Below are 25,352 nucleotides of genomic sequence, written 5' to 3'. Positions count from 1 at the left end.
GTCTCATAGTACTTGTGCAATTGACTAATTCCACTATTTGGTTATCCTTTCATTGTCATTTAAAATGTTAAGCTTCGGTCGGCACTGTTTTGCAGTCAGTCTATTTTTCAGTATGTATAGTGCCCTCCATAATTATTAGCACCCCTTAAAAAGATGTGTTTTTTAGCTTCTAATATACAGTGGGGAGAACAAGTATTTGATACACTGCCAATGGGAAAACCCATTGGCAGTGTATCAAACCCATTGGCAGTGTTCTCCCCACTGTATATATATATATTTTTTCCAGATAAATGGGACCTTAATGGAAAAAAAGAGAAAAATCCAACCTTCAATACAAGTGCATTCTTTCAGTGGGGAAAATTTTTCACATAAAGAAAAAAATATTTGACATCAAATAATGTGTCACAATTATTAGCACCCCTGATGTTAATACTTTGTACAACCCCCTTTTGCCAACAAAACAAGGTCTGGGGACTAAGATCGCCATGGGAGGAGCTTGATTTTGTGTCTGGTGAACCATTTCTGTGTAGATTTGGCCATATGTTTAGGGTCATTGTCTTACTGAAAGACCTTGTGAAGACCCATGTTCAGCTTTCGGGCAGAGGGCAACAGATTTTGATTTAAAATGTCCTGGTATTTCAAAGCATTCATGATGCAGCCTAACAAGGTTCCCAGGGCCTTTGGAAGCGAAACAGCCCCACAGCATCACTGACCCACCCCCATACTTCACAGTGGGTATGAGGTGCTTTTCGGCATGCGCATCTTTCGTGGCACGCCAGACCCACTTAGAGTGTTTGTTGCCAAAAAGCTCAATCTTAGTCTCACACAAAAATACACATGGTCCCAGGCTTCAACTGGGACCGTGTGCTTTGGTCAGATGACCTGGTGTACTCTATACGTACCTTAGTAATTCTGGCAACCACAGCTGCCAGTATTGTATCGTAACTTCAACATTTATTTATTGCTATTTTTATTTCAACAGTGCATACACTTTGGTCCCTCCCATGAATTAAAATCAAAACAATGGAGAACAAAGGTGTTCAGTTCTCTTAATTGGTCTCAAATGATGTTTTAATCATTGCTGGGTTTGTTTAAACATCACACAGTGTTGCGGAAGGTTCGACAGCCTTGGGCATCTGCCTTTCTTGATGCTGCACTGCTTGGACACAAGAAGGTAAGATACACACCCACACACACATATGTTGAACTGATTACCAAGTTTAGCTTTTTGTCCTATCTTAATGTTGTACTATGATATAGGTTTAAAAAAAAACTGTCTGTTCTCACATTTTTAAATTCTAACTCAACACTAAGAGTGAGAAACTCTTGGTACGATACGATACGATTTGCGATAAAAAGCGCACGATAACGATGATCTGACGATATAGCGATACAACGATTTTCGATACATTGGTAAGGAAATCATTCTAGGATGTTCTAGAAAAAACTAATAAACAGAAAAAACAAGCTTCTGCTGTGAATTGGAATGAATTTATCACTAGTAGACGTCCAATCCATTTGAACTGGGAGGGTGGCAGCGAATGAACATTCGTTCATTCGCTGCCATCCCTCCCACTTCAAACGGATTGAACGTCTATGGCCGTCAGTGGCAGCCAATGCCAGGCAATGAGTAAATTTGGGCCATTTAAGGTCATTTACCTGTTGATTTTCAGTTACTTCCTGTTGATTTTGGGGTATTTTATGGGTCACTTGCTGTTTCTTTTGCGTTACAGAACCGGAAGTGACCTGGGAATCACCCAAATGAATAGGCAGTGACTCAAACTCAACAGGAAATGACCTGTAAATGCCCTAAAGTGAACAGCAAGGACCTGTAAATGCCCTGAAAATCGGACAGAATGACTGCGAATGCTCTGGTTTTGAATGGACAAACGTTTCCAGTCTAACTGGATTGGGCGTCGAGCTCCGTCAATGGCAGCCTTTTTTTCCCCTTTTTTTAAAATTCACTCCTTTTTAAAACGATATCTCGATTCTTGACAGGAGCGTATCGATAACCTTTTGGGATATCACGATATATCACCATTTTGATATCAACAAAATACTTCAAAACCTGTTTGTGATGATGAGCCACTTGCAGGTCTCCCACATTTCTGTGGTTCGGCACTCATTACACCTTTTAGCTAGACACCCTGAAGTAGATTTCCTACTTTCCTCTCGTGGGGTTTTTCTTTGCTCTTTTGTGGGTTCAGATCAGTGCATGTCGTAATTGTTTACGATCGGTGGGCCCGTGAAGCCCTTAGAGACAATTGTTGTGATTAAATAAAGGTGACTTACTATAGCCCAATTCAGACTTGTATCCTGCTAAATTACCGTTTAAGGCAGGGGTCGGGAACTTTTAGGCTGAGAGAGCCATGAACACCACCTATTTTTAAATGTAATTCTGTGAGAGCCATACAATATGTTAAAACTAAAAATACAAGTAATTTGTCCATTTTATGTAATTTGAACACTTAAAGTACAATAAGTCTCAGAATTATTTTTAATAACATATACATGATAATAATTTAATTGAATAATAAAAAAATAATATTAAAATAGTTATTCTAATATTTTGTTGTGTCCACAGATAGATTCACCCTATGTTTAAAATGTTCCATCTAATGTCGTTTTGTTTGTGGAAAATATACACACAAGTTACAGCCTGAAAAGACTGTTGTACTTACAGTTTTAAACCAGCAGGGGTCAGCGTTCGCTTCTTGGCCTGCATGGACAATAAATGTTCATATTTTAGAGCGTCTTTGCAGCAATGCGAGACGGATGTTGTAAACTAGTATTTTTTTCTTGTTTCAGGTGAGAAAAACAGTATAATTTGACTGTGTATATTAGCGGATTGCTTTATTTGAGGATGATTATGATGTGTACTGTGTGTTAATATAGTTCAGAAATACGTTGATCGTTAAGTATGTATATGTATGACTGCAGCTGTGTTCGTAATGGTGAGCGGACGACGCGTGAATGCTAGTAGAGTAAAATGCAGAAAAAAGTTTTCTCACAAAAACTTAGATTTTTTATTAATCTAATTATATATGAATTAGCATTTTAGAGCGAATAAGAAATGAGCCGTCTGCAGCAATCCGAGACGAAAATTGTTTTTTTCTTGTTTCAACTGTACAAGAAAAATGACAATAAAACAAAATTAAATGTGTAGGAACAGACTGAAGCACTAGTCTCTGTCTGCACCACGCTACAGATGCATAGCTATTATTTCAACCGACTGCCACATGCATCATCAGACTTATCAGACGCTCTCCACTGCCACACCTGTCCTAAATGTCGCCTGACCACTGGCTTGCCGAAGGAAAAAATGTTAGTGCCCCTAATGGTTGCACTATTTAACACTTCGCCTGTGGCCGTTACGCCCGCCAGGTTTTCCCTGAGGTCCTAGCGCCCTTCCTATTACATAACGACACTTTTTTTTTTTTTTTTTTTTTTTTTTAAATAATTGAAGATTTGTCTGCGAGCCAGATGCAGCCGCCAAAATAGCCATATCTGGCTCACGAGCCATAGGTTCCCGACCCCGGGTTTAAGGTGACAAAGGATTTAGCCATGTCGTGGCTTTCACACATGGGGAAATGCTCCAGGAATAAACTGGGTTCTATGTGTGAAAGTGGCTAAATCTATCCCGGGTTGGCATCTCGGCGCTCGCTGTGCGGGGAGGGCAGCTGGTGTGATTTTATAACCCGGACATTACGTCATTTTTTGTGACATCGGCTGTCACATTCTGTTGGTCAGATCGTGTCTTGATACAGAGCCGGTTGTGAGACGGTGCCTGACATTGACGTCCAAGCTCATCAGGACTGTATTTAAGCCCAGGTGATCAAAGAGAAGGGTGTCGAGATATTAACTTGCTCATTTGACACCTTGTACTCTCAAATTTTGTGCATTTGCTAGCTTGTTCGTCTGTCGCCCTTGTTTTGAAATCCTCTGGGTTCTGGTATTTATTTGAGTGTATGTATTTTGTTGCTTTCACACATACAGTCATGTGAAACAATCGGACACCCCATTAAATATTCAGTTCTTTATTAAGAAATGTTCACATATCAATGTCTGATCTTGTTTTTCTGTATCTTTGGAAAAGAAAGTGATTTAATTGCAGGTAAACAACAAAAAATAACATTGTTTTACCCATTAAACCAAATATATCAACAAAAATACTTATTCTAACTGAGGAAAAAGTTAGGGCATCCAACCACCTAATAGCTAGTGTTACCCCTTTTGGCTGAAATAACTTCAGTGAGAAGCTTTTTGTAGCCGTCTACCAGTCTTTAACAACGGTCTGAAGAAAGTTTTCCCCACTACTCAACGCAGAATACTTTCAGCTGTGAGATGTTTGAGGGATTTCTTGCATGTACAGCCCGTTTCAAGTTACCCCACAGCATCTCAATGGGTTTAAGATCTGGGCTTTTACTAGGTCATTCCAGGACTCTGTATTTCTTTTCAGCCAGACCTTGGTGGATTTACTGGTACTTCTTTTGGGTCATTGTCATGTTGCAGGGTCCAGTTTTGCTTCAGCTTTAATTTTTCACAGATGATCTCACATGTTCCTCAAGCACCCTCTGATACACGATAGAATTCATGGTGGATTCTATGATGGTGGGCTTGACAGGTCCTGCTGTAGCAAAGCATCCCCAAACCATGACACTTCACATGCTTCACAGTTGATATGAGGTTCTTTTCCTGGAATGCTGTATTGGGTTTACGCCAAACATGTTCTCTGTTCTAGCGTCCAAATAATTCAATTTTAGATTCATCTGTCCAAAGAACATTATTCCAGAAGTCCCGGTCTTTGTCTACATTCACTCTGGCAAACTTCATTCTGACCTTCATGTTCTTCTTGGAGAGCAACGGTTTCCTCCTTGCAAAACTCCCATGAAGGTTAAACTTGTGAAGTCTGTTTCTGATTGTAGAGGCATGCACTTTCACATTGACAGTAGCAAGAGCCTGCTGTAGGTCCAATGATGACATTTGAGGGTTTTTGGAGACTTCTTTTGCATCTTGCGGTCTGCTCTTGGGGTGAACTTGCTTGGATGGCAAGACCTGGGCATGTTGGCAGTTGTTTTGAATGTCCTCCACTTGTAGACTATTTTCCAGACAGTAGAACAGCTGATTTTATATTCTTTTTAGGTCTTTTGGAATCCCTTACCAGGCACATAAGCGTCTACACTCGTTTTTCTGAAGGCTTCAGACAGCACTCTTGATCTCACCATGGTGTTCTCTCTCACTTCAACAGTCAGTTACTGTTGAAAGTATTCTGCGTTGAGGAGTGAAACTTTCTTCAGACCAATGTCAAAGACTGGTAGATGGCTACAAAAAGCGTCTCACTGAAGTTTAGGGGGTAAAAGGGGGTAACACTAGCAATTACAGTGCCTTGCAAAAGTATTCGGCCCCCTTGAACCTTGCAACCTTTCGCCACATTTCAGGCTTCAAACATAAAGATATCAAATTTTAATTTTTTGTCAAGAATCAACAACAAGTGGGACACAATCGTGAAGTGGAACAAAATTTATTGGATAATTTAAACTTTTTTAACAAATAAAAAACTGAAAAGTGGGGCGTGCAATATTATTCGGCCCCCTTGCGTTAATACTTTGTAGCGCCACCTTTTGCTCCAATTACAGCTGCAAGTCACTTGGGTTATGTTTCTATCAGTTTTGCACATGGAGAGACTGACATTCTTGCCCATTCTTCCTTGCAAAACAGCTCGAGCTCAGTGAGGTTGGATGGAGAGTGTTTGTGAACAGCAGTCTTCAGCTCTTTCCACAGATTCTCGATTGGATTCAGGTCTGGACTTTGACTTGGCCATTCTAACACCTGGATACGTTTATTTTTGAACCATTCCATTGTAGATTTGGCTTTATGTTTTGGATCATTGTCCTGTTGGAAGATAAATCTCCGTCCCAGTCTCAGGTCTTGTGCAGATACCAACAGGTTTTCTTCCAGAATGTTCCTGTATTTGGCTGCATCCATCTTCCCGTCAATTTTAACCATCTTCCTTGTCCCTGCTGAAGAAAAGCAGGCCCAAACCATGATGCTGCCACCTCCATGTTTGACAGTGGGGATGGTGTGTTCAGGGTGATGAGCTGTGTTGCTGTTACGCCAAACATATCGTTTTGCATTGTGGCCAAAAAGTTCAATTTTGGTTTCATCTGACCAGAGCACCTTCTTCCACATGTTTGGTGTTGTGGCAAACTTTAAACGAGACTTTTTATGGATATCTTTGAGAAATGGCTTTCTTCTTGCCACTGTTCCATAAAGGCCAGATTTGTGCAGTGTACGACTGATTGTTGTCCTATGGACAGACTCTCCCACCTCAGCTGTAGATCTCTGCAGTTCATCCAGAGTGTTCATGGGCCTCTTGGCTGCATCTCTGATCAGTTTTCTCCTTGTTTGAGAAGAAAGTTTGGAAGGACGGCCGGGTCTTGGTAGATTTGCAGTGGTCTGATGCTCCTTCCATTTCAATATGATGGCTTGCACAGTGCTCCTTGAGATGTTTAAAGCTTGGGAAATCTTTTTGTATCCAAATCCGGCTTTAAACTTCTCCACAACAGTATCTCGGACCTGCCTGGTGTGTTCCTTGGTTTTCATAATGCTCTCTGCACTTTAAACAGAACCCTAAGACTATCACAGAGCAGGTGCATTTATACGGAGACTTGATTACACACAGGTGGATTCTATTTATCATCATCGGTCATTTAGGACAACATTGGATCATTCAGAGATCCTCACTGAACTTCTGGAGTGAGTTTGCTGCACTGAAAGTAAAGGGGCCGAATAATATTGCACGCCCCACTTTTCAGTTTTTTATTTGTTAAAAAAGTTTAAATTATCCAATAAATGTTGTTCCACTTCACGATAGTGTCCCACTTGTTGTTGATTCTTGACAAAAAAATTAAATTTCATATCTTTATGTTTGAAGCCTGAAATTTGGCGAAAGGTTGCAAGATTCAAGGGGGCCGAATACTTTTGCAAGGCACTGTAGGTGCTAGGGTTTCCTAACTTTTTCCTAAGTTAAAATATGCATTTTTGTTTATATATTTGGTTTAATGAGTAAAACAATGTTAATTTTTGTTGTTTACATGCAATTAATTCACTTTCTTTTCCAGAGATAAAGAAAAACAAGATCAGACATTGATAGGTGAACATTTCTTAATAAAGAACTAAATATTTAATGGGGTGTCCTAATTTTTTCACATGACTAAGGGATTTAAACGGTGTTAAGGTGTCTGTGAAAGGGGCTGATGTGTGACTTGACGGTCAAAAATCTGAAATGCTCATTTTACCACAAACTGAAAATGCCCCGCACAAATTTATTTACTAGTTTTGCACCATAATAGTGAAATCACATTGTGACATTCTAACTTTATTCACTTGCAACAAGTTGAGGAACAGCTGTGGTAACAGAAGAGTATAGGAATGTAATAATGAATAGATTGATAAACTCTGTGAACTTAAGGAGAATAATTTGCATATCAATTGGGCAGCTCCTCCTCTCACTTATATGACAGTAAGGAATGTTTCAAATGTCGTTAAACCTGTGGAGGTTTAATGTCTGTTGTAGCATGGCAGGTTGATTTCAAGTCAAGATGTTCAATTGTATTTTGCCTTGCATGATAAGTCATTAGTTTGTGGAGGCGTAACTCCTGCTTTGATAAGTGAGTGTATGTTGTTCTCTTTTTTAAAGGATCCATTGCCAGTGACTTTTCTTAAAGACATCTAGAATTGGCAAGAAGCCTCTCTGAATCATGGAGAAATTGCGGAATTATTTGAAGAACTTCCTAGGAAATAAGGAGATGAACATACTGATGGTTGGCCTTGAATCAGCAGGGAAAACAACAATCCTCGACAAGCTCAAACTCGGGAAAATTGTCACTTCAACGCCGGCCAGTGGTATGCGCAGGCTGTTCGAGATTACTAACACCATGTGCGTGACCTCACCATTTGTGACCTCTTCTCAGGCTTTAATGTGGAGACAGTGGAGGATGAGAACATCAGTTTCACTGCGTGGGATGTGGGTGGCCAGGATAGCAAGCGTCCCTACTGGAGACAGCTCTTTTCCAACAAACAGAGTGAGTCAAATAGAGCAGAACAACACAATCTTAAATGTGCGAATGTATTAATGAATTCTGTCATGCGTTCCATAGGTATAATCTTTGTGGTGGATAGCAATGACAGAGAGCTTGTCAATGAAGCGCAACAGGAGCTTAACAGACTGCTGAATGAGGATGAGCTGAAAGATGCTGTGCTCCTTGTGTTAGCCAATAAACAGGTAAGAAACACTCATGAACCTGCACAATCGAGTGAAATTAAAGGTCCTCTCTTCAATAGGACATGCCGAATGCCATGCGTGGCCCCGAGGTCACAGAGATGTTGGCTTTACACAATGTGCGCCACTGTATCTGGCACATCCAACCCACCTGTGCTCTGAGTGGCGACGGCCTCTACGAGGGCCTTGAATGGCTGGCTAATAAAGTCAAGAACAAGTAGTAGGAAGACAGCAACTTTCCGACAGCCACACCCGTCTTACCTTGGCTCACATTTTCATTTTGTCCGTCAGTGTATGAGCTCAATTTGTATTGGTTCTGGTAGGTGAACACATTCTCATGAATTTGGAAAGCAGAGGTTAGTAGGGTAGCCAAAAGTTTTACTCAAGTAAGAGTAGGGATACTTTTTTTCAAAATAATATTGTATTTTCCACACATGAGGCAAACTTAAAACACTTCAATTTTCTCAAAAGCCGTCAGTGCGCTTTATAATCTGATGCGCCTTATATATGGATCAATATTGGTTAGTTATGGCATGACATGCATAACGCAACCCCAACCGCAACTACTACTGCTGCGGCTTATATGTATGCATTATTTAGGCACGAGAAAACTATAGCAGGCTTCTGTCTGGTAATAATAATAATAATAATAATAATAATAATAATACATTTTATTTGTACAGCGCTTTTTTCCAATGCTCAAAGACGCTTTACAGTAGGAACAAAAAAACAGCAGACAACGTGAACAGAACAAAACAATAAAGAACATAATAACAGTATATGTTAAAAGCTAGTTTAAAAAGGTGAGTTTTTAACAGTTTTTTGAATGTGGGAAGGTCTTTACAGGAACGGATGGGTTTAGGAGGTGAGTTCCAAAGGGAGGGGGGCAGCAATGGAGTAGGCTTTGTCCCCCCCAAGTTCGATGTGTTCTTTGTTAGGGCGGTGCGAGGATGTTGCCATTAGAAGAGCGGAGGTGACGGGAGGGGGTGTGGAGACAGAAGGTCTGTGAGGTAGGGAGGGGCCAAGTTATTGAGTGCTTTGTAAGTGATAAGGAGGATTTTGAACTGAATTCTGTATGAAATAGGAAGCCAGTGCAGTTTATGGAGGACGGGGGTAATCTAAAAAGATTTTTCCTGCAAGTGTTCTTGTTCTATCGTCAATCATGGGGTTGAACGATTTGGTTTTGCAGTTTTGCTGAAATTCATTTGATTATTTTTTTTCCGAATAAAATGAATATTGATTATTTTTTTATTCTGTTTTTTCTCCCTCGTGCTGTCAAAGCACAGGTTTTTGCACTTTAGTTTGACATGTTTTGGCTAAGGTTTTTCCTGTGGTATCTTCTGTTTTGCTTGTATACCAGATTGTTATTTAGTGTTAGGTCTCAATTGTATGGGGCATGGAGGTGTTAATAAAAAAATGACCACCTCATTGAAGTGAATGAAAAAAGAGAATTTATTCGAGTACAGTCGTTCTTAACCTTGCTAAAGGTACCGAACCACACAAGTTTCACATGTGGATTGACTGAACTCTTCAGAATTAGATAATAAAGCTTTTTCTCTCCTCTCTCCCCTCCCCTCCCCTCCCCTCCCCTCCCCTCCCCTCCCCTCCCCTCCCCTCCCCTCCCCTCCCCTCCCCTCCCCTCCCCTCCCCTCCCCTCCCCTCCCCTCCCCTCCCCTCCCCTCCCCTCCCCTCCCCTCCCCTCCCCTCCCCTCCCCTCTCCAAACCATGTTGACTGGGATTTGACATTGATTGGACCATCCAAATTGTTATGGACACACATTTCAAACAGCAGCATTTGTAATGTGCCAGTGGCATAATTTACACATCTGTGAAGGCACCATGAATACTGAAAACTACATACAGGTTGTGGAGGAACATCCATTCAGCATCTTTTTCATGGACGCCCCCGCTAATTTCGCTATTATGGCCTGCATGCAGTCCGGACCTGTTTCCCATTGAAAATGTGCGGCACATTATGAAGCATAAAATACGACAACGGAGACCGTTAAACAGCTGAAGCTGAACATCAAGCAATAATGAGAAAACATTCCACCTACAAAGTTTCAAAATTAGTGTCCTCAGTTCCCTATCATTTACTGAACGTCATTAACTCATTTGCTCCCAAAAACGTATAAATACGTTCTATTTTTAATTGTTTCAGTGTCCAAAAGATGTATTTATACGTCTTTTAGGTTTTTTTTTTTTTTTATAGAAGAGACATTTCTGGGTTCTGATTCAATTTAGCTCCAAAGCACAAAGTTGAAAATCCATTTTGAAGCAATAAAACTGGCCACTGGAGGGCAGCAGCGCATTTGGTAAGACCCGCAACCCGATTAAACGGCAACGAACGGCCGGGCCGCACGGTTGGGGTGCCGGCGAAGGGCGACCGAATGGAGAACAACCTAGAGGACGCCCGGGATGCCAGGCGCTGGACGACCGAGCAGAACGACCGGGACCACCAGTGCAGCGGACAATGTCGTTGAGTACGTGCTGCTCGCCGAGCAGACCCCGCAGAGACAAAAAAAAAAATCCATTTTTATGAGACAGGCGGCGATGAAGGAAAAGTTTACCCGGCTGTCGCGGCCAGAACAGCGTCATCACTCAGTTAGTTATGTGTAAATAAATTGTTACTTTGCTATCAAAAGCTCTATTTGTCTTGTTGTTTAACTTATTTTGTAAAAGGAAAACAGTATTCAGATGTTTGGGATGTAACTAACGCAAAAAAGAGCTGTGTATAAGTCAAACATATGTTTGAAATGTATGCTTTTACAAAAAGCTCAATTTGTCCGCTTTTTTCATCAGAAATTGGAAAAATTGCTCAAACTAAGCTATTTTCTAATGCTGATTTCTAAAGAACGGGAAAAAGATATGAAGTTTGTTTTCTGCTGAAAGAAGAGAGTCTAATCTTTCTTTTGGTGGGTTCCATGTTTTTATAGCAATAGAATAGAATTTTCTGTGGGCCTTGCATAATCAGTCAAAATCCAGTAAAACGGCTGGGAGCGAAGGTGGTTGCACCGGTGAAAATGGCTGGAAGTGAATGAGTTAAAATACATGTGACACAAAAAAGCATGTTTATTTCATATTACTATGCTCCTGAATGAAATGGACCACTTGGATGTGTGCAGAAGCAATCGATATATTTATTCAATTTTTTTTGTATCCAGCGCTATGCAAATGAGAGTCTTCCGGCCAAAGTCTCAGATTGAGGAAGAAGGCGGATGTGACGTCAAGACATCATCTTCACTATACAACCATACTACTGTATGCATACTACAGGACTGTGGATTCAGCTGATTTTGCAGATTAATTCATTTATTTTTCACGTCACGCCAGCCCAATGTGCGGCAGGCTTTTGTTGCTTCACCAGGGAAAGTGGTGTGACCCTTTCAGAGTTTCCAAAAGATCACGTTCAACGTGGGAACATGGGAAAAACAAGTCCGACAATCGAGGGACCATTGGACGGACGAGGAAGTGAGTAAACTACGTGTTTGATATTATGTCAAATAATAGCATTATGACACACGTTTTAATAAGGAGGTGGCTTGCATTTTGTGGGTGACAATTCTCCTTGTCTACCGAGAAGGCGGAGTGGCCGCCTCACTCAGCCGATGACTGGCGGCTTGTCGCACACCCGTGCTCAGGCAGCTACGCGGTTCTTGATTGTGTTGAGACTTCCACCCCCCTCGGCCCTGCTCGCGTGCCCGCCGATGGAGCGCTTACCTTCTTTTTTTGTTTCCGCTCTTTCCTCCGTCTCTGAGTCTCTGCAGGGAAATGACAAGCCTGACTGCCTCCGGTGGCATAAAATACCGTTCGAGAGGTTTAAGAAGTCGACAGTTTTGACCATTATGCAGTAATTTAGCCCACTTGTACTGAATAAAGACATTTTTAAATATTTCATATTCCATTTAGCACAAGACTGGTATTTGTCATGACCATACAATTTATTTAGCAATCGGGGAAAAAATACTTAGATACAAAGAATATCCTATAAAAATTTTGGAGTAGAGAGATAAAAATAATGATGACATTTCGCTGCTCTCTGTCGCATTTTTCTCGTTCTGAATCTTCCCCCTCAATGGGCTGAATTCTAAATCATCTGATAATTTTGACGGCCCTACTCAAAATATGATTTTAATTCAAATAATAATGCTATTTAAGATTTTTTTTTATCGTGTCACAGGCACTTTCAGTCAAATTGTTGAACACATTATTATTATTATTACATTTTGCTGTCTGCTCTAGTCATCAGCCTCGTGTTTCTTGTCTCTGTCGCCTTTTTACTCGTTCTGAATCTTCTTCCTCCTCCAAATACAACTCAAACATATATGGCTGTATGTCACATACTTCCTCTGGATCGACAACATCAATTGAAAAATCCACACTTGAACCAGAATCGCTGAAAAACGCTTCCTCCTCCATTAGGCTCAATGCTAAATCCACTGAAATCGCTCATTGTCTGACATCATCACCAAGATGGAGGCGCCAGAGCGCTAATGACAGGAGGAGCTAAACGGCCGATTTTTAAAATCATTTCTCGTCATCTGCGTTTTGCCAAATTGTTGCTTGTGGTCGAATCGTCTCAAAATATGATTTAAATTTCAATAATAATGCTATTTAAGATTTTTTTTTTAGCGTGTCACATGTATTTTTAATTAAATGAAAAGGTGATGTAACACAGTGGTAAACGTTAGCATGTCCCAGTTTTTTGGGAATGTGTTGCAGCAATAAAAAATTCCAAGTTAATGTTTATGTACCAAAAACAATAAAGTTTATCAGTTTGAAAATTAAACATCTTGTCTTTGTAGAGCATTCAATTAAATATTGGTTAGACATGATTTTCAAATCATTGTTCAAGTTTGAATGCTTTTTTTTTGTTTTTTAGAGCATTAATGAATTGAGTTTATGAAATATTTAGTTTCTGTGCATCTCATATACAACTTCCAAAAACTTGACTTTTATCTACTTTCATGAAGTTTATTACATTTTTTAGAATTGTTTGAAAACAGTTTGTTAACAGAAAAACAAAAAGTCTTCCCGTATGCTTTGCTTTCATGTTGTGTTTGTACAAGCAGCATATTTTTTGATACAAAGAGAAAAGGGGAGGGGGGCATTTTAGCATAACTTCCTGCTCATGGTGAAATATTAACCATTAGTTTGGAGCACTTCTACTTTTGGAGTGACTACGCTCTCGAACAATCTTTTTTTTTTTTTTTGAGATCGCCTTTTCATCTTGTGTTCAGGTCAAGATGGAGAAAACAGAAAGGTTGCTTGAGTGCGAGCAAGTTGTTGTGAGCCATGAAGAACAAGAGACTGGATCCTCAGGCCGAGCAGGTTCCACAAAGCAGTTCAACTGGCTCGCCCTCTCTCATGGCAACAAAATTGTTTGCACATGGTTTTAGATAGCAAAATAACAAGAGGCTTTCCAAATCAACACGAGATGGTCATCAGTTCAATTCGGGCGGGCAACGTTCACTTCATGCCACATGTTTTGTTTGATTTTGAACTTTCACTTTCTTCTGCCACTCTTGCTTATAATGACTATAACTTTGGTATACTGTATACCAAAGTGGCATCTGCTATCTATTCTTTATTTCTTTACGATAAATCATCATCCTCAGACAAATACACAAACATAATTTTTATTTGTTTATTTTTAACATGTCAACGACTGAAGTTGTTCTTCGTGGCCTCGTCAAACTCCTCCCTGGTCTCAGTAATCACCAGAGCCGTATGTCACTTGCCCAGCATTAGCAGCCTATGGATTCCCACAGGCCACAAATTCCCAATAGGACTTCTTCAGCTTGATGGCATCCTTTACTGCCGGTGTCTACCAGCAGGCTGCCATGACAAGCACCGACCACCTTACGGTTGCAGCTCTGCTCCACCGCCTCAGCAATGGAGGCGCAGAACAGTGTTGTTTTCCTCAACGATGACTATAATGAAAAAATTTCGTCAATGAACAATTTTTTCATGACAATGACATCACAATGACGCGCTGAAAACATGTCTAGGAAGACTAAAACATAACGAGATGAATGCCGGTTGTCGTCTGACGACACGAGAACGAGATGATAATTCGCCATAGTTTTCGTAAAAAATTCACAATGTGTGATATTTTCTTCTGGTAAATTTTGCTTTCTTATCTTGACTAGATATGCCATGTTGCTTTAGCCTTTAAAGGTCTGTGCTGAGTGATCATCACACACTAAACTAACTTGTAGCATTAGCATAGCGTTTGCATTAGCAATCGCGTTAGCATTAGCATTTTTGTGCGGTGACTCGTTGTCTTCTTAAAGTCTTGGAAAACATTTTACATACAGTTCGTGGCATCCAGATGAGTTTAATTCAAATAATGTTCTGTTTTCCTGCTGAGTGTGTATGATCATCATGAAAATGGTGATGTCCTTGTAGACTCTAGTTATGTGGTCGTCTGTAATGTTCATTCAAAATTGTTGGAAAACTTTTACAGTGGGGCCAATAAGTATTTAGTCAACCACTAATTGTGCAATTTCTCCCACTTGAAAATATTAGAGAGACCTGTAAGTGTCAACATGGTTTAACCTCAACCATGAGAGACAGAATGTGGGGGGAAAAAAACAAAATCACATTGTTTGATTTTTAAAGAATGTATTTGCAAATCATGGTGGAAAATAAGTATTTGGTCAATACCAAAAGTTCATCTCAATACTTTGTTATGTACCCTTTGTTGACAATAACAGAGGCCAAACGTTTTCTGTAACTCTTCACAAGCTTTTCACACACTGTTTCTGGTATTTTGGCCCATTCCTCCATGCAGATCTCCTCGAGAGCAGTGATGTTTTGAGGCTGTCATTGGGCAACACGAATTTTCAACTCCCTCCGCAGATTTTCCATGGGTTTGAGACCTGGAGACTGGCTAGGCCACACCAGGACCTTGAAATGCTTCTTACGAACCCACTCCTTTGTTGCCCTGGCTGTGTGTTTGGGATCATTGTCATGCTGAAAGACCCAGCCATGTCTCATCTTCAATACCCTTGCTGATGGAAGGAGATTTTCACTCAAAATCTCTCGATACATGGCCCCATTCATTCTTTGCTTTACACAGATTAGTCGTCCTGGTCCCTTTGCAGAAAAACAGCCCCAAAGCATGATGTTTCCACCCCCATGCTTCACAGTGGGTATGGTGTTCTTCAGATGCAATTCAGTATTCTTTCTCCTCCAAACAGAAGAACCTGTGTTTCTACCAAAAAGTTCTATTTTGATTTCATCTGACCATAACACATTCTCCCAGTCCTCATCTGGATCATCCAAATGCTTTCTAGCGAACCGCAGACGGGCTTCGACGTGTACTTTCTTCAGCAGGGGAACATGTCTGGCAGTGCAGGATTTGAGTCCCTGGCGGCGCATTGTGTTACTGAAAGTAGCCTTTGTTACTGTGGTCCCAGCTCTCAGTAGGTCATTCACTAGGTCCCCCCGTGTGGTGCTGGGATTTTTCCTCACCGTTCTTGTTATCATTTTGACGCCACGGGTGAGATCTTGCATGGAGCCCCAGATCGAGGGAACTTAACAGTGGTCTTGTATGTCTTCTATTTCTAATAACTGCTCCTACAGTTGATTTCTTTACACCAAGCGTTTTACCTATTGTAGATTCAGTCTTCCCAGCCTGGTGCAGGTCTACAATTTTGTCTCTGGTGTCCTTCGACAACTCTTTGGTCTTGGCCATAGTGGAGTTTGGAGTGTGACTGACTGAGGTTGTGGAAAGGTGCCATTAATACAGGTAACGAGTGGAGCCTCGTTAGACCTCATTAAAAGAATATTACTTTTTTAAAGTATTTTCTTATGGCATCTTTAGTATGTTCTGCCTGTATGCATCTAAACAAAACAAGCTGAAAGGGCACGGTAGTGGCATAACGGCAGGTGGCAGGGCACCATGCCTTTACCTGCATGCCCCTGTTTTCCAAGTGCAAAGAGGTGAAATCATCAGAGCACGAAACGTAATCTTGAGTTCATCTGTGTAAAGGAGTGGAAGGTTCAAAGTCCCTCCACAAGACCTTAAATAAAGATTATGAGCTGTGTCCTAGTAATTTTTGTGGACTGTATGCAATAAATTGAGAAAAAGACTGTGGCTAAATGTGATTTTTCACTTTTTATATGTTATTTTTCACGTGGATTTGCAATATGAATAAACACCTGATTTGGCGAAGATGATTTAAAAAGAGAACTACATTTTTTTTTACATGATTACTATTTTTCTCTGGCATCACGTGTCAGGAAGTTTTAATCTCAAATAAACCGCTGTTAAATAAAGTTGCATAGGAACTCACGCTTGACTTGCTGGTTTCACGACATGACGTATCTCTAGACAAACACTGATATGTGTCATCGTTAGTCACCAATGACAAATCTGAAATGAACAACTTGACCCTTACTAATTGTGAATTTTATGATAATTATTGGGACATTTATCTTTCCTTGGGACTGTGGACACGTCACAAGTTATGACTATAATATGATTACATTTTTGACCATTCAAGAGATAGATTATAGTAGACATTTAATGTTACTGTTCATTAAAATGATGGAACAGTGGTTTTCACGAAACTGTATTTCTTACCATTTAATTATAAACTGAAGTCTAGGTTCCCAACCCAATCTCATTTTGCATGTCTTTCCTGAGCTTGTGTCACTTTCTATGCATACTCCAATATGCCAAAAACATGCATGCCCCAGTATGTACAACCCTTATGACTACAACCCTTAGTATCCATCGTTGTGAGAGCTAAACGAAGCATGTATTTTTTTTTGAGTCATCTGTGAATGTTTTGTTTCTGTATTTGCACCTGCAATTGGCTGGTGACCATTTCAGGTAGTACAATAGTGATGTTGAGCCATAGAAAACAAAGGACTGATTGATGTCTGAGTCACAATGGAAGTGAGGGAAGTGTTCCCTTGCACCGCAATTAAAAAACAAAACAAACAAATTATTCAACATTCCTGAAGTGATGCAGAAGTATATTATATAGTTGCTGGGTTGTGATGGATAAAAATCTCGAGAAGACAACAACAAAAGCCTAACATCGTCACTTATATAGCGTTAGTGTACATATATATATATATATATATATATATATATATATATATATATATATATATATATATATATAAAACACTAAGGAAACTAAGCCACTAAGTAAACATATATTGCACATCCATATGTTATAGTAAACATAGAATACTTACAGACATATATTTTCGAGGCGGAAACACAACAGAAAGCACTCACGATTGTCAATGCTACCGCTAGACACTGCAATCTGTAAGTGAATGAACCAAACTACTTTAAAAAAAATAAAAAAAAAATACATGCAGTGAATTATTCTGGCCAGCAGGTGACAGCAATGCCCCGCAAATGGTCAACTGATTTCCCGTGCTAGTGTGTACTGTAAACTGTAAAGCCAACACAGTACATATTATCAGTCCTATTAATAATGTTATTGGATTTATCGGGATGACGTCATAATTCCTATTATCGGACCGATAATTATCGGGCAAATGATTATCGTGCACCAGTAAACCTAAGCTTTCAAAAGCGACCACAACTACTGAGCAAGAACCAAGGATTGAAAATGTTGACCATGAAAAGCCAGAGAGCACCGCCAAAATGGTGAGCGGAGTTTCAATTTGCCCCACTAAAGACGCTAATGCCTCCAAATGTTCCCAAATGACCTGATAAAATGTCCACAAACCAACCTGGGCGGGGCTAAGATCTGTATCTCCACACAGGAAAGACCCAGGTGTAATTTCTCCAGAAATGGCAGTTTCTAGTTGTACAACAAATTTTGCACCCTTATAATATTTTGCTCCCACAGCTGTTGTGACGGTGAATAAGCCCTCTTTCACATTCAATTGGATTCTCAATGTTATCCACAGGTGCTAAGTAAACAAGTAAAATCGTAAACATACATGTTCCACACGAGTATGGCGTAAATTGATGCTTAACTACACGGCGAAGACATAAACAGGGATAGAGCGGCGTGCAGTTGTCGTGTACAGCTAACATGGCAAAATGTGTCTGAGAACTTTTCTACATGTCAGTCCATGATCAAACGTAAGTGAATATTCCTTTATTTAAAGAAAGCTTGTAGTGTTTACCTTGTAACCGCTGTACTTGCGGCCATTTATAACACAAAGTTGCAATTTCTGATGGGGTGCAAAATTTGACAGTACAACAGTTGACACCGGCGGGCGTAGCATATTCAATGGATGGCGATCTTGGTGAAAAGTATAGCTGTCCTCAGCAGCCTGATTCAGAATTCAGAATTCCCCCCAAAAAATGATGGGAAACAAAAAAAAAAACACTTATTTTAATCAAGGCTGTCAAAATTATCGCATTAACGGGCGGTAATTAATTTTTTAAATTAATCACGTTAAAATATTTGACGCAATTAACGCACATGCCCCGCTCAAACAGATTAAAATGACAGCACAGTGCAATGTCAACTTGTGTTTTTTTTTTTTTTTTTTTTGAGTTTTGTCGCCCTCTGCTGGCGCTTGGGTGCGACTGATTTTATGGGCTTCAGCGCCCAAGAGCATTTTGTGTAATTATTGACATCGACAACGGCGGGCTACTATTTTTTGGGGGGGATTGAAAAATTTACAAATTTTATTAAAACGAAAACATTAAGATGGGTTTTAATATAAAAATTCTATAACTTGTACTAACATTCATCTTTTAAGAACTACAAGTCTTTCTATCCATGGATCGCTTTAACAGAATGTTAATAATGTTAATGCCATCTTGTTGATTTATTGTTATAATAAACAAATACAGTACTTATGTACCGTATATTGAATGTATATATCCATCTTGTGTCTTATCTTTCCATTCCAACAATAATTTACAGAAAAATATGGCATATTTTATAGAGGGTTTGGATTGCGATTAATTACGATTAATTAATTTTTAAGCTGTGATTAACTCGATTAAAAATTTTAATCGTTTGACAGCCCTAATTATTATATTATTCTTGGAAGTTAATTTTATTGCTGAAACTGCGTTTCAGGTCATTCATCAACTTTTGTGCCCCCCCTACCCTAAAAGTCAAACTCCGCCTATGACTTGAGTGTCAAGACAGCTGTGAATGGCCACAGCTGGATTTTTGGGGGATTTTATGGGTGAAACATGGTCATATAACAAGGGTCGCGATGCAGAAATTGCAGACATCAAGCTGTGGTCGAGATGTTCTTTTCCATATATTTACCCTTTTAAATGTTTTTTTTTTTCAATTTTTCTTCGTTTGGATCGATTATTTATAATCTAACATATCGAGGAAAATGCGACAGTAACAAAAAATACAATTTAGCGATAGTTATGAGGTAGATATCCGTGACTTTTTTACAGACGCCATTTTTTTCCTTTGTGACGTATTTTGTTTAAAAGTTTAAAATATGCCAGTGAATAATTTTTAAAGTTTTTTTTTGTTTTTTTTTTAACAAAATATTAGACATCAATTAATGATTCTAAGCTAAAAATGACAGACATTTTAAATAATAAATATAAATACCCTAATTTTCGCACTATAAGGCGCACCTGACTATAAGCCACAGCCCACCAAATTTGGCACGAAAACGGTATTTGTTCATAGATAAGCTGCACTGGACTATAGGCCGCAGCTGTCCTCACTGTATCATGGGATATTTACACCAAAAGATATTAACCGGTAAAACTTAATTTGACAGCGGCATCAGACGACTGTCAAAAGACCAAACGAAGCACCATGAAGCTTTGAACCAATTGGCTGTTAAGCTTTATTGCTTCAAGAAGCTTCATTTGGCCATCACTGCTCCCTTGGGGGAGACAGTCAACCTCTGCTGCCATCTGCTGTCAACACTGTTGTCATCCAACATGCCTCTTAGCATGCACTGCAGCGCTACAGATGTAAATAACAATCAAAAATCATGTTCTGTGCTAAATATTTCTTCAGTTACTGTTCCAGTTGTTTCATCAATTGCTAGTTAGGGTATTTGGTAACACTTTATTTGACAGTGGTGGCATAAGACTGTCATTACACAATCATAATTATGACATGTCGCTGTCCTGAGCATTCATGAATGCTTATAACAGATGTCATTAAGTGTTATCCGGCAAATGATCTCACTTTTGAATGGATGCAAAAGATCCAAGATGGACAAAAATTGAGTTAGTGACATAATTTGCTAAATGACACTTTATGACATTCAGTAATGTCCATGATAGTGTCATGTCATAATTTTGATGATCTTATGACAGTCTTATGACACCGCTGTCAAATAAGTAAAGTGTTACCTAAAAAAATCAACAAATAAGCTGCACTGGACTATAAGCCACAGGTATCAAAATGAAGGAAAAAAGTAGTGGCTTATTGTCGAAAAATTATGGTAGTTACCTTGTTTTCATGGCTTGGTTAAAACAAAAACGGTTGCGCGACGTCTGTAAACAGGCGTTTTGAGAGTAAAACGGGCAAATTAAAAATAGTTCGGGGGCTTAATGCGCCATGAATCTGCTATGGCAGCATATAGACATTGTTCTATCAAACACAACAGTTGTTTTGGCTTAAAATACAGCAGTTTCTTTTAAAGAAGAGTGCAAGAGCAGAAACTGATTTTTCAGTCTTGTCTGTATTTTTTGCCTTATGTCTCTTGACATGATTCGTTTCTGTCTTCCAAGTTGTTCCAAGGTTTCCAGTTCTGCAAGCTTTTAGCGTGCGTGCGTGTGTGTGTGTTCTGTTCACACTGGCCCCTCCCATTCAAATCAGTGCAAGGGAGAAAAAAAAGCCACTCCGATCTCTGATTGGCCTTCAGTTACGCTCCAATCACTGCTGGTTCATTTCAGCTACACACTATGAGCTGGATACACCAAAACTAGAAGTGGATATACTAAAAGTTCTACTCTGAATGGACTCTTGGGCAATTCCATTCACGGGATGGTAAATGCTGCATCGGACGGCGTGACGTTTTGAATGAGAATGACCTCCGTGTTGAGGAAGGGCCAACAGGTGCGTGCGGTCCTGTTGCTGCTGTCACTTCTGCTCAGCTCGGTGCTACAACTCTGCAGTGCACAGACACAAGGAGGTAAGAACACTTGCACGCACACATATATTCAAAATGATTAGAAAATTTGCCATGCTATGATGTAAGGTAGGAAAAAAAAAAACACCTGTCAGGCCACACATTCACAACCTGCTCTACAAACTTCAAAACCTGTTTGCGATGAGTCACCTGCACCTCTCCCACAATTCTGCATGGTGACGCTTATCTAGCTTGTCACTCTCCCAAGGTTCTGGAACGCACACAGTGTTGCTCAATTCTTTTTTTTCCTACGCACTCTACAAGCACAAAGCACGTTCTTTTTTAATTCACCAAAGGAATGAACGCACATTGTAATTCCCTTCATTTATTTGAAGCAAGAATAGGCCAGTTATGGGAAAGATGGATGGATGGATACATAACTTGACATTAAAATCTGCAACAATGTAAAATAATTTGGGATTTCATGTCTCGCAAGATCTTAATAATTACATTGTTATAACAAATACAGTGGGGCAAATAAGTATTTAGTCAACCACCAATTGTGCAAGTTCTCCTACTTTAAAAGATTCGAGAGGTCTGTAATTGTCAACATGAGTAAACCTCAACCATGAGGGACAGAATGTGGAAAAAAACAGAAAATCACATTTAAAATTTTTTTTTAAACAATTTATTTCCAAATTTGAGTGGAAAATAAGTATTTGGTCTCCTACAAATAAGCAAGATTTCTGGCCGTCAAAGAGGTCTAACTTCTTCTAACGAAGAAGTATTAATGGCACCTGTTTTAACTCATTATCGATATTTAAAAGACACCTGTCCGCAATCTCAGTCAGTCACACTCCAAACTCCACTATGGCAAAGACCAAAGAGCTGTCGAAGGACACCAGAGACAAAATTGTAGATCTGCACCAGGCTGGGAAGACTGAATCTGCAATAGGTAAAACGCTTGGTGTAAAGAAATCAACTGTGGGAGCAATTATTAGAAAATGGAAGGCATACAAGACCACTGATGATCTCCCTCGATCTGGGGCTCCATGCAAGATCTTACCCTGTGGCGTCAAAATGATAGCAAGAACGGTGAGCAAAAATCCCAGAACCATACGGGGGGACCTAGTGAATAACCTACAGAGAGCTGGGACCACAGTAACAAAGACTACTATCAGTAACACAATGCGCCGCCAGGGACTCAAATCCTCCACTGCCACATGTGTCCCCCTGCTGAAGCCAGTACACATCTAGGCCCGTCTGCGGTTCGCTAGAGAGCATTAGGATGATCCAGAAGAGGACTGGGAGAATGTGTTATGGTCAGATGAAACCAAAATAGAACTTTTTGGTAGAAACACAGGTTCTCGTGTTTGGATGAGAAAGAATACTCAATTGCATCCGAAGAAAACCATACCCACTGTGAAGCATGGGGGTGGAAACATCATGCTTTGGGGCTGTTTTTCTGCAAAGGGACCAGGACGGACAACTCTAATTTTTATGTATCATTTTATTTGTGTTTATGGAATTTAATGTGATGCTAGGCAGTTTGAATTACCTTGAGTTGAATTGTGCATTACAAATAAATTTCCCTGGCTTAATCATATATTCATACAGTGGGGCAAATAAGTATTAATTGTGCAAGTTCTCCCACTTGAAAATATTAGAGAGGCCTGTAATTGTCAACATGGGTAAACCTCAACCATGAGAGAAAACCCAGAAAATAACATTGTTTGATTTTTAAATAACTTATTTGCAAATCATGGTGGAAAGTAATTATTTGGTCAATACCAAAAGTTCATCTCCATACTTTGTTATGTACCCTTTGTTGGCAGTAACGGAGGCCAAACGTTTTCTGTAACTCTTCACAAGCTTTTTACACACTGTTGCTGGTATTTTGGCCCATTCCTCCATGCAGATGTCCCCTGGAGCAGTGATGTTTTGGGGCTGTCGTTGGGCAACACGGACTTTCAACTCCCTCCACAGATTTTCTATGGGGTTGAGATCTGGAGACTGGCTAGGCCACTCCAGGACCTTGAAATGCTTCTTACGAAGCCACTCCTTTGTTGCCCTGGCTGTGTGTTTGGGATAATTGTCATGCTGAAAGACCCAGCCATGTCTCATCTTCAATGCCCTTGCTGATGGAAGGAGATTTTCACTCAAAATCTCTCGATACATGGCCCCATTCATTATTTCCTTTACACTGATCAGTCGTCCTGGTCCCTTTGCAGAAAAACAGCCCCAAAGCATGATGTTTCCACCCCCATGCTTCACAGTGGGTATGGTGTTCTTCAGATAAAATTTAGTATTCTTTCTCCTCCAAACACGAGAACCTGTGTTTCTACCAAAAAGTTCTATTTTGGTTTCATCTGACCATAACACATTCTCTCTGTCCTCTTCTGGATCATCCAAATGCTCTCTAGCGAACCGCAGACGGGCCTGGATGTGTCCTTTCTTCAGCAGGGGGACACGTCTGGCAGTGCAGGATTTGAGTCCCTAGCGGCGCATTGTGTTATTGATAGTAGCCTTTGTTACTGTGGTCCCAGCTCTCTATAGGTTATTCACTGGGTCCTCCAGTGTGATTCTGGGATTTTTGCTCACCGTTCTTGTTATCATTTTGACGCCACTGGGTGAGATCTTGCATGGAGCCCCAGTTCGAGGGAGATTATCAGTGGTCTTGTATGTCTTCCATTTTCTAATAATTGCTCCCACAGTTGATTTCTTTACACCAAGCGTTCTACCTATTGCAGATTCAGTCTTCCCAGCCTGGTGGAGGTCTACAATTTTGTCTCTGGTGTCCTTCGACAGCTCTTTGGTCTTGGCTATAGTGGAGTTTGGAGTGTGACTGACTGTGGTTGTGGACAGGTGTCTTTTATCCCGATAATGAGTTAAAACAGGTGCCATTAATACAGGTAACGAGTGGAGCCTCGTTAGACCTCGTTAGAAGAAGTTAGACCTCTTTGACAGCCAGAAATCTTGCTTGTTTGTAGGTGACCAAATACTTATTTTCCACTCTAATTTGGAAATAAATTCTTTAAAAATCAAACAATGTGATTTTCTTTTTTTTTTCCACATTCTGTCTCTCATGGTTGAGGTTTACCCATGTTGACAATTACAGGCCTCTCTAATTATTTTCAAGTAGGAGAACTTGCACAATTGGTGGTTGACTAAATACATATTTGCCCCACTGTATATAACGGAACACAATATACATAATCCAAATAAAGTCGCTTAAAAGGTGGTGGGGACAACTTGAGCATCCTGAAAAGTTGCTAGTGTCATGTCCCTACCGTCTCTATGCAAACCTACGTCCTTGCCTAACCCGAAAGACAAAGAACTAAAGCCCTGCACTTCAGCTGGCGGAATACATAAAACATATTTGAATGAAATTTATATTTATTCATCACCTGCCTATTTTGCTCTACCTGTAATCTGCTTTACAATGAACCAGAATAGCACAAATTTATTGTTCCAATCAAGATGAAGTAAAACACATCATTTCCTGAGGGTGTTGTTGTGATTTGAATCCAAGCAAGACTGTGAACTTTGACCCCACCCATGTTTTGCTGTTTACCTGCTGCCTCAGACACCTGTGGCGCCTAAGATTGAGAAAAACAATGTGTCCCAAACAATCATCATTATCATTAAAGGAACAACAAGTTTTGCATAAGACTATGCTTCTGTGTTAGTGGGCTCAAAAAAACACGCAGGAACTAACATAATTTAAGTAAATTTGAGGTTTACGGTCATTGAAGCAGCTTCTCTTTTGCCCGGGAAATGACTAGACAGTAAACAGGCGTGTTGTAAAAGAACTCTTCTATTGTTTTGTAATGCAGGAAGATGAACTTGTGTATTACTGGCAACACCCTGGTCGTTAATTTATCGTATCTTTATGACATCACGGTTAGCATGCAATTCTGAGGTTCTGGGATAGAATCTTGGCTCTGGTCAGGGTTTTCTCCGATTTAGGATTTACAACCCCTAGCAAAAAGTATGGAATCACCATTCTCGGACGAGCACTCACTCGGACATTTTTTCATGTAGA

The 25,352-nt window shown here is 40.0% G+C and overlaps 2 protein-coding genes across 3 annotated transcripts in view; both read left to right on the top strand.

Moving 5' to 3' along the window:
* Positions 1–1,061: 1,061 nt before the first annotated feature.
* LOC130922315 (ADP-ribosylation factor 3-like) lies at positions 1,062–9,288 on the top strand. Of its 2 annotated transcripts, XM_057847031.1 has the most exons (5): positions 1,062–1,174; positions 7,700–7,905; positions 7,974–8,084; positions 8,160–8,284; positions 8,344–9,288. In XM_057847031.1, exons 2-5 carry the CDS (start codon positions 7,761–7,763, stop codon positions 8,500–8,502), a joined length of 540 nt encoding a protein of 179 aa, XP_057703014.1. In that variant the 5' UTR covers positions 1,062–1,174; positions 7,700–7,760; the 3' UTR covers positions 8,503–9,288. The 2 variants fall into 2 exon arrangements, with proteins under 2 accessions (XP_057703014.1, XP_057703013.1); XM_057847030.1 differs by lacking the exon at positions 1,062–1,174 and having other exon boundaries at positions 7,202–7,905.
* An 11,802-nt stretch (positions 9,289–21,090) lies between these two features.
* LOC130921643 (receptor tyrosine-protein kinase erbB-3-like) overlaps positions 21,091–25,352 on the top strand; it is a 71,319-nt gene continuing 67,057 nt past the window's right edge. The window contains exon 1 of the mRNA XM_057845764.1: positions 21,091–21,370. Coding sequence (XP_057701747.1) covers positions 21,259–21,370 — 112 coding nt within the window. The 5' untranslated portion in view covers positions 21,091–21,258. The remainder of the gene's footprint in view (positions 21,371–25,352) is intronic.

The sequence above is a fragment of the Corythoichthys intestinalis genome, chromosome 9, assembly GCF_030265065.1.
Source record: "Corythoichthys intestinalis isolate RoL2023-P3 chromosome 9, ASM3026506v1, whole genome shotgun sequence".
NCBI lineage: Eukaryota > Metazoa > Chordata > Actinopteri > Syngnathiformes > Syngnathidae > Corythoichthys > Corythoichthys intestinalis.
This window is presented reverse-complemented; position numbering and strand designations above follow the sequence as displayed.

Coding starts and splice junctions, on each gene's coding strand:
- LOC130922315 (XM_057847031.1), top strand. CDS start 7,761: ATGGAGAAATTGCGGAATTATTTGAAGAACTTCCTAGGAAATAAGGAG. Junction 7,906..7,973: donor CACTTCAACGCCGGCCAGTG/GTATGCGCAGGC, acceptor ACCTCTTCTCAG/GCTTTAATGTGGAGACAGTG. Junction 8,085..8,159: donor GCTCTTTTCCAACAAACAGA/GTGAGTCAAATA, acceptor TGCGTTCCATAG/GTATAATCTTTGTGGTGGAT.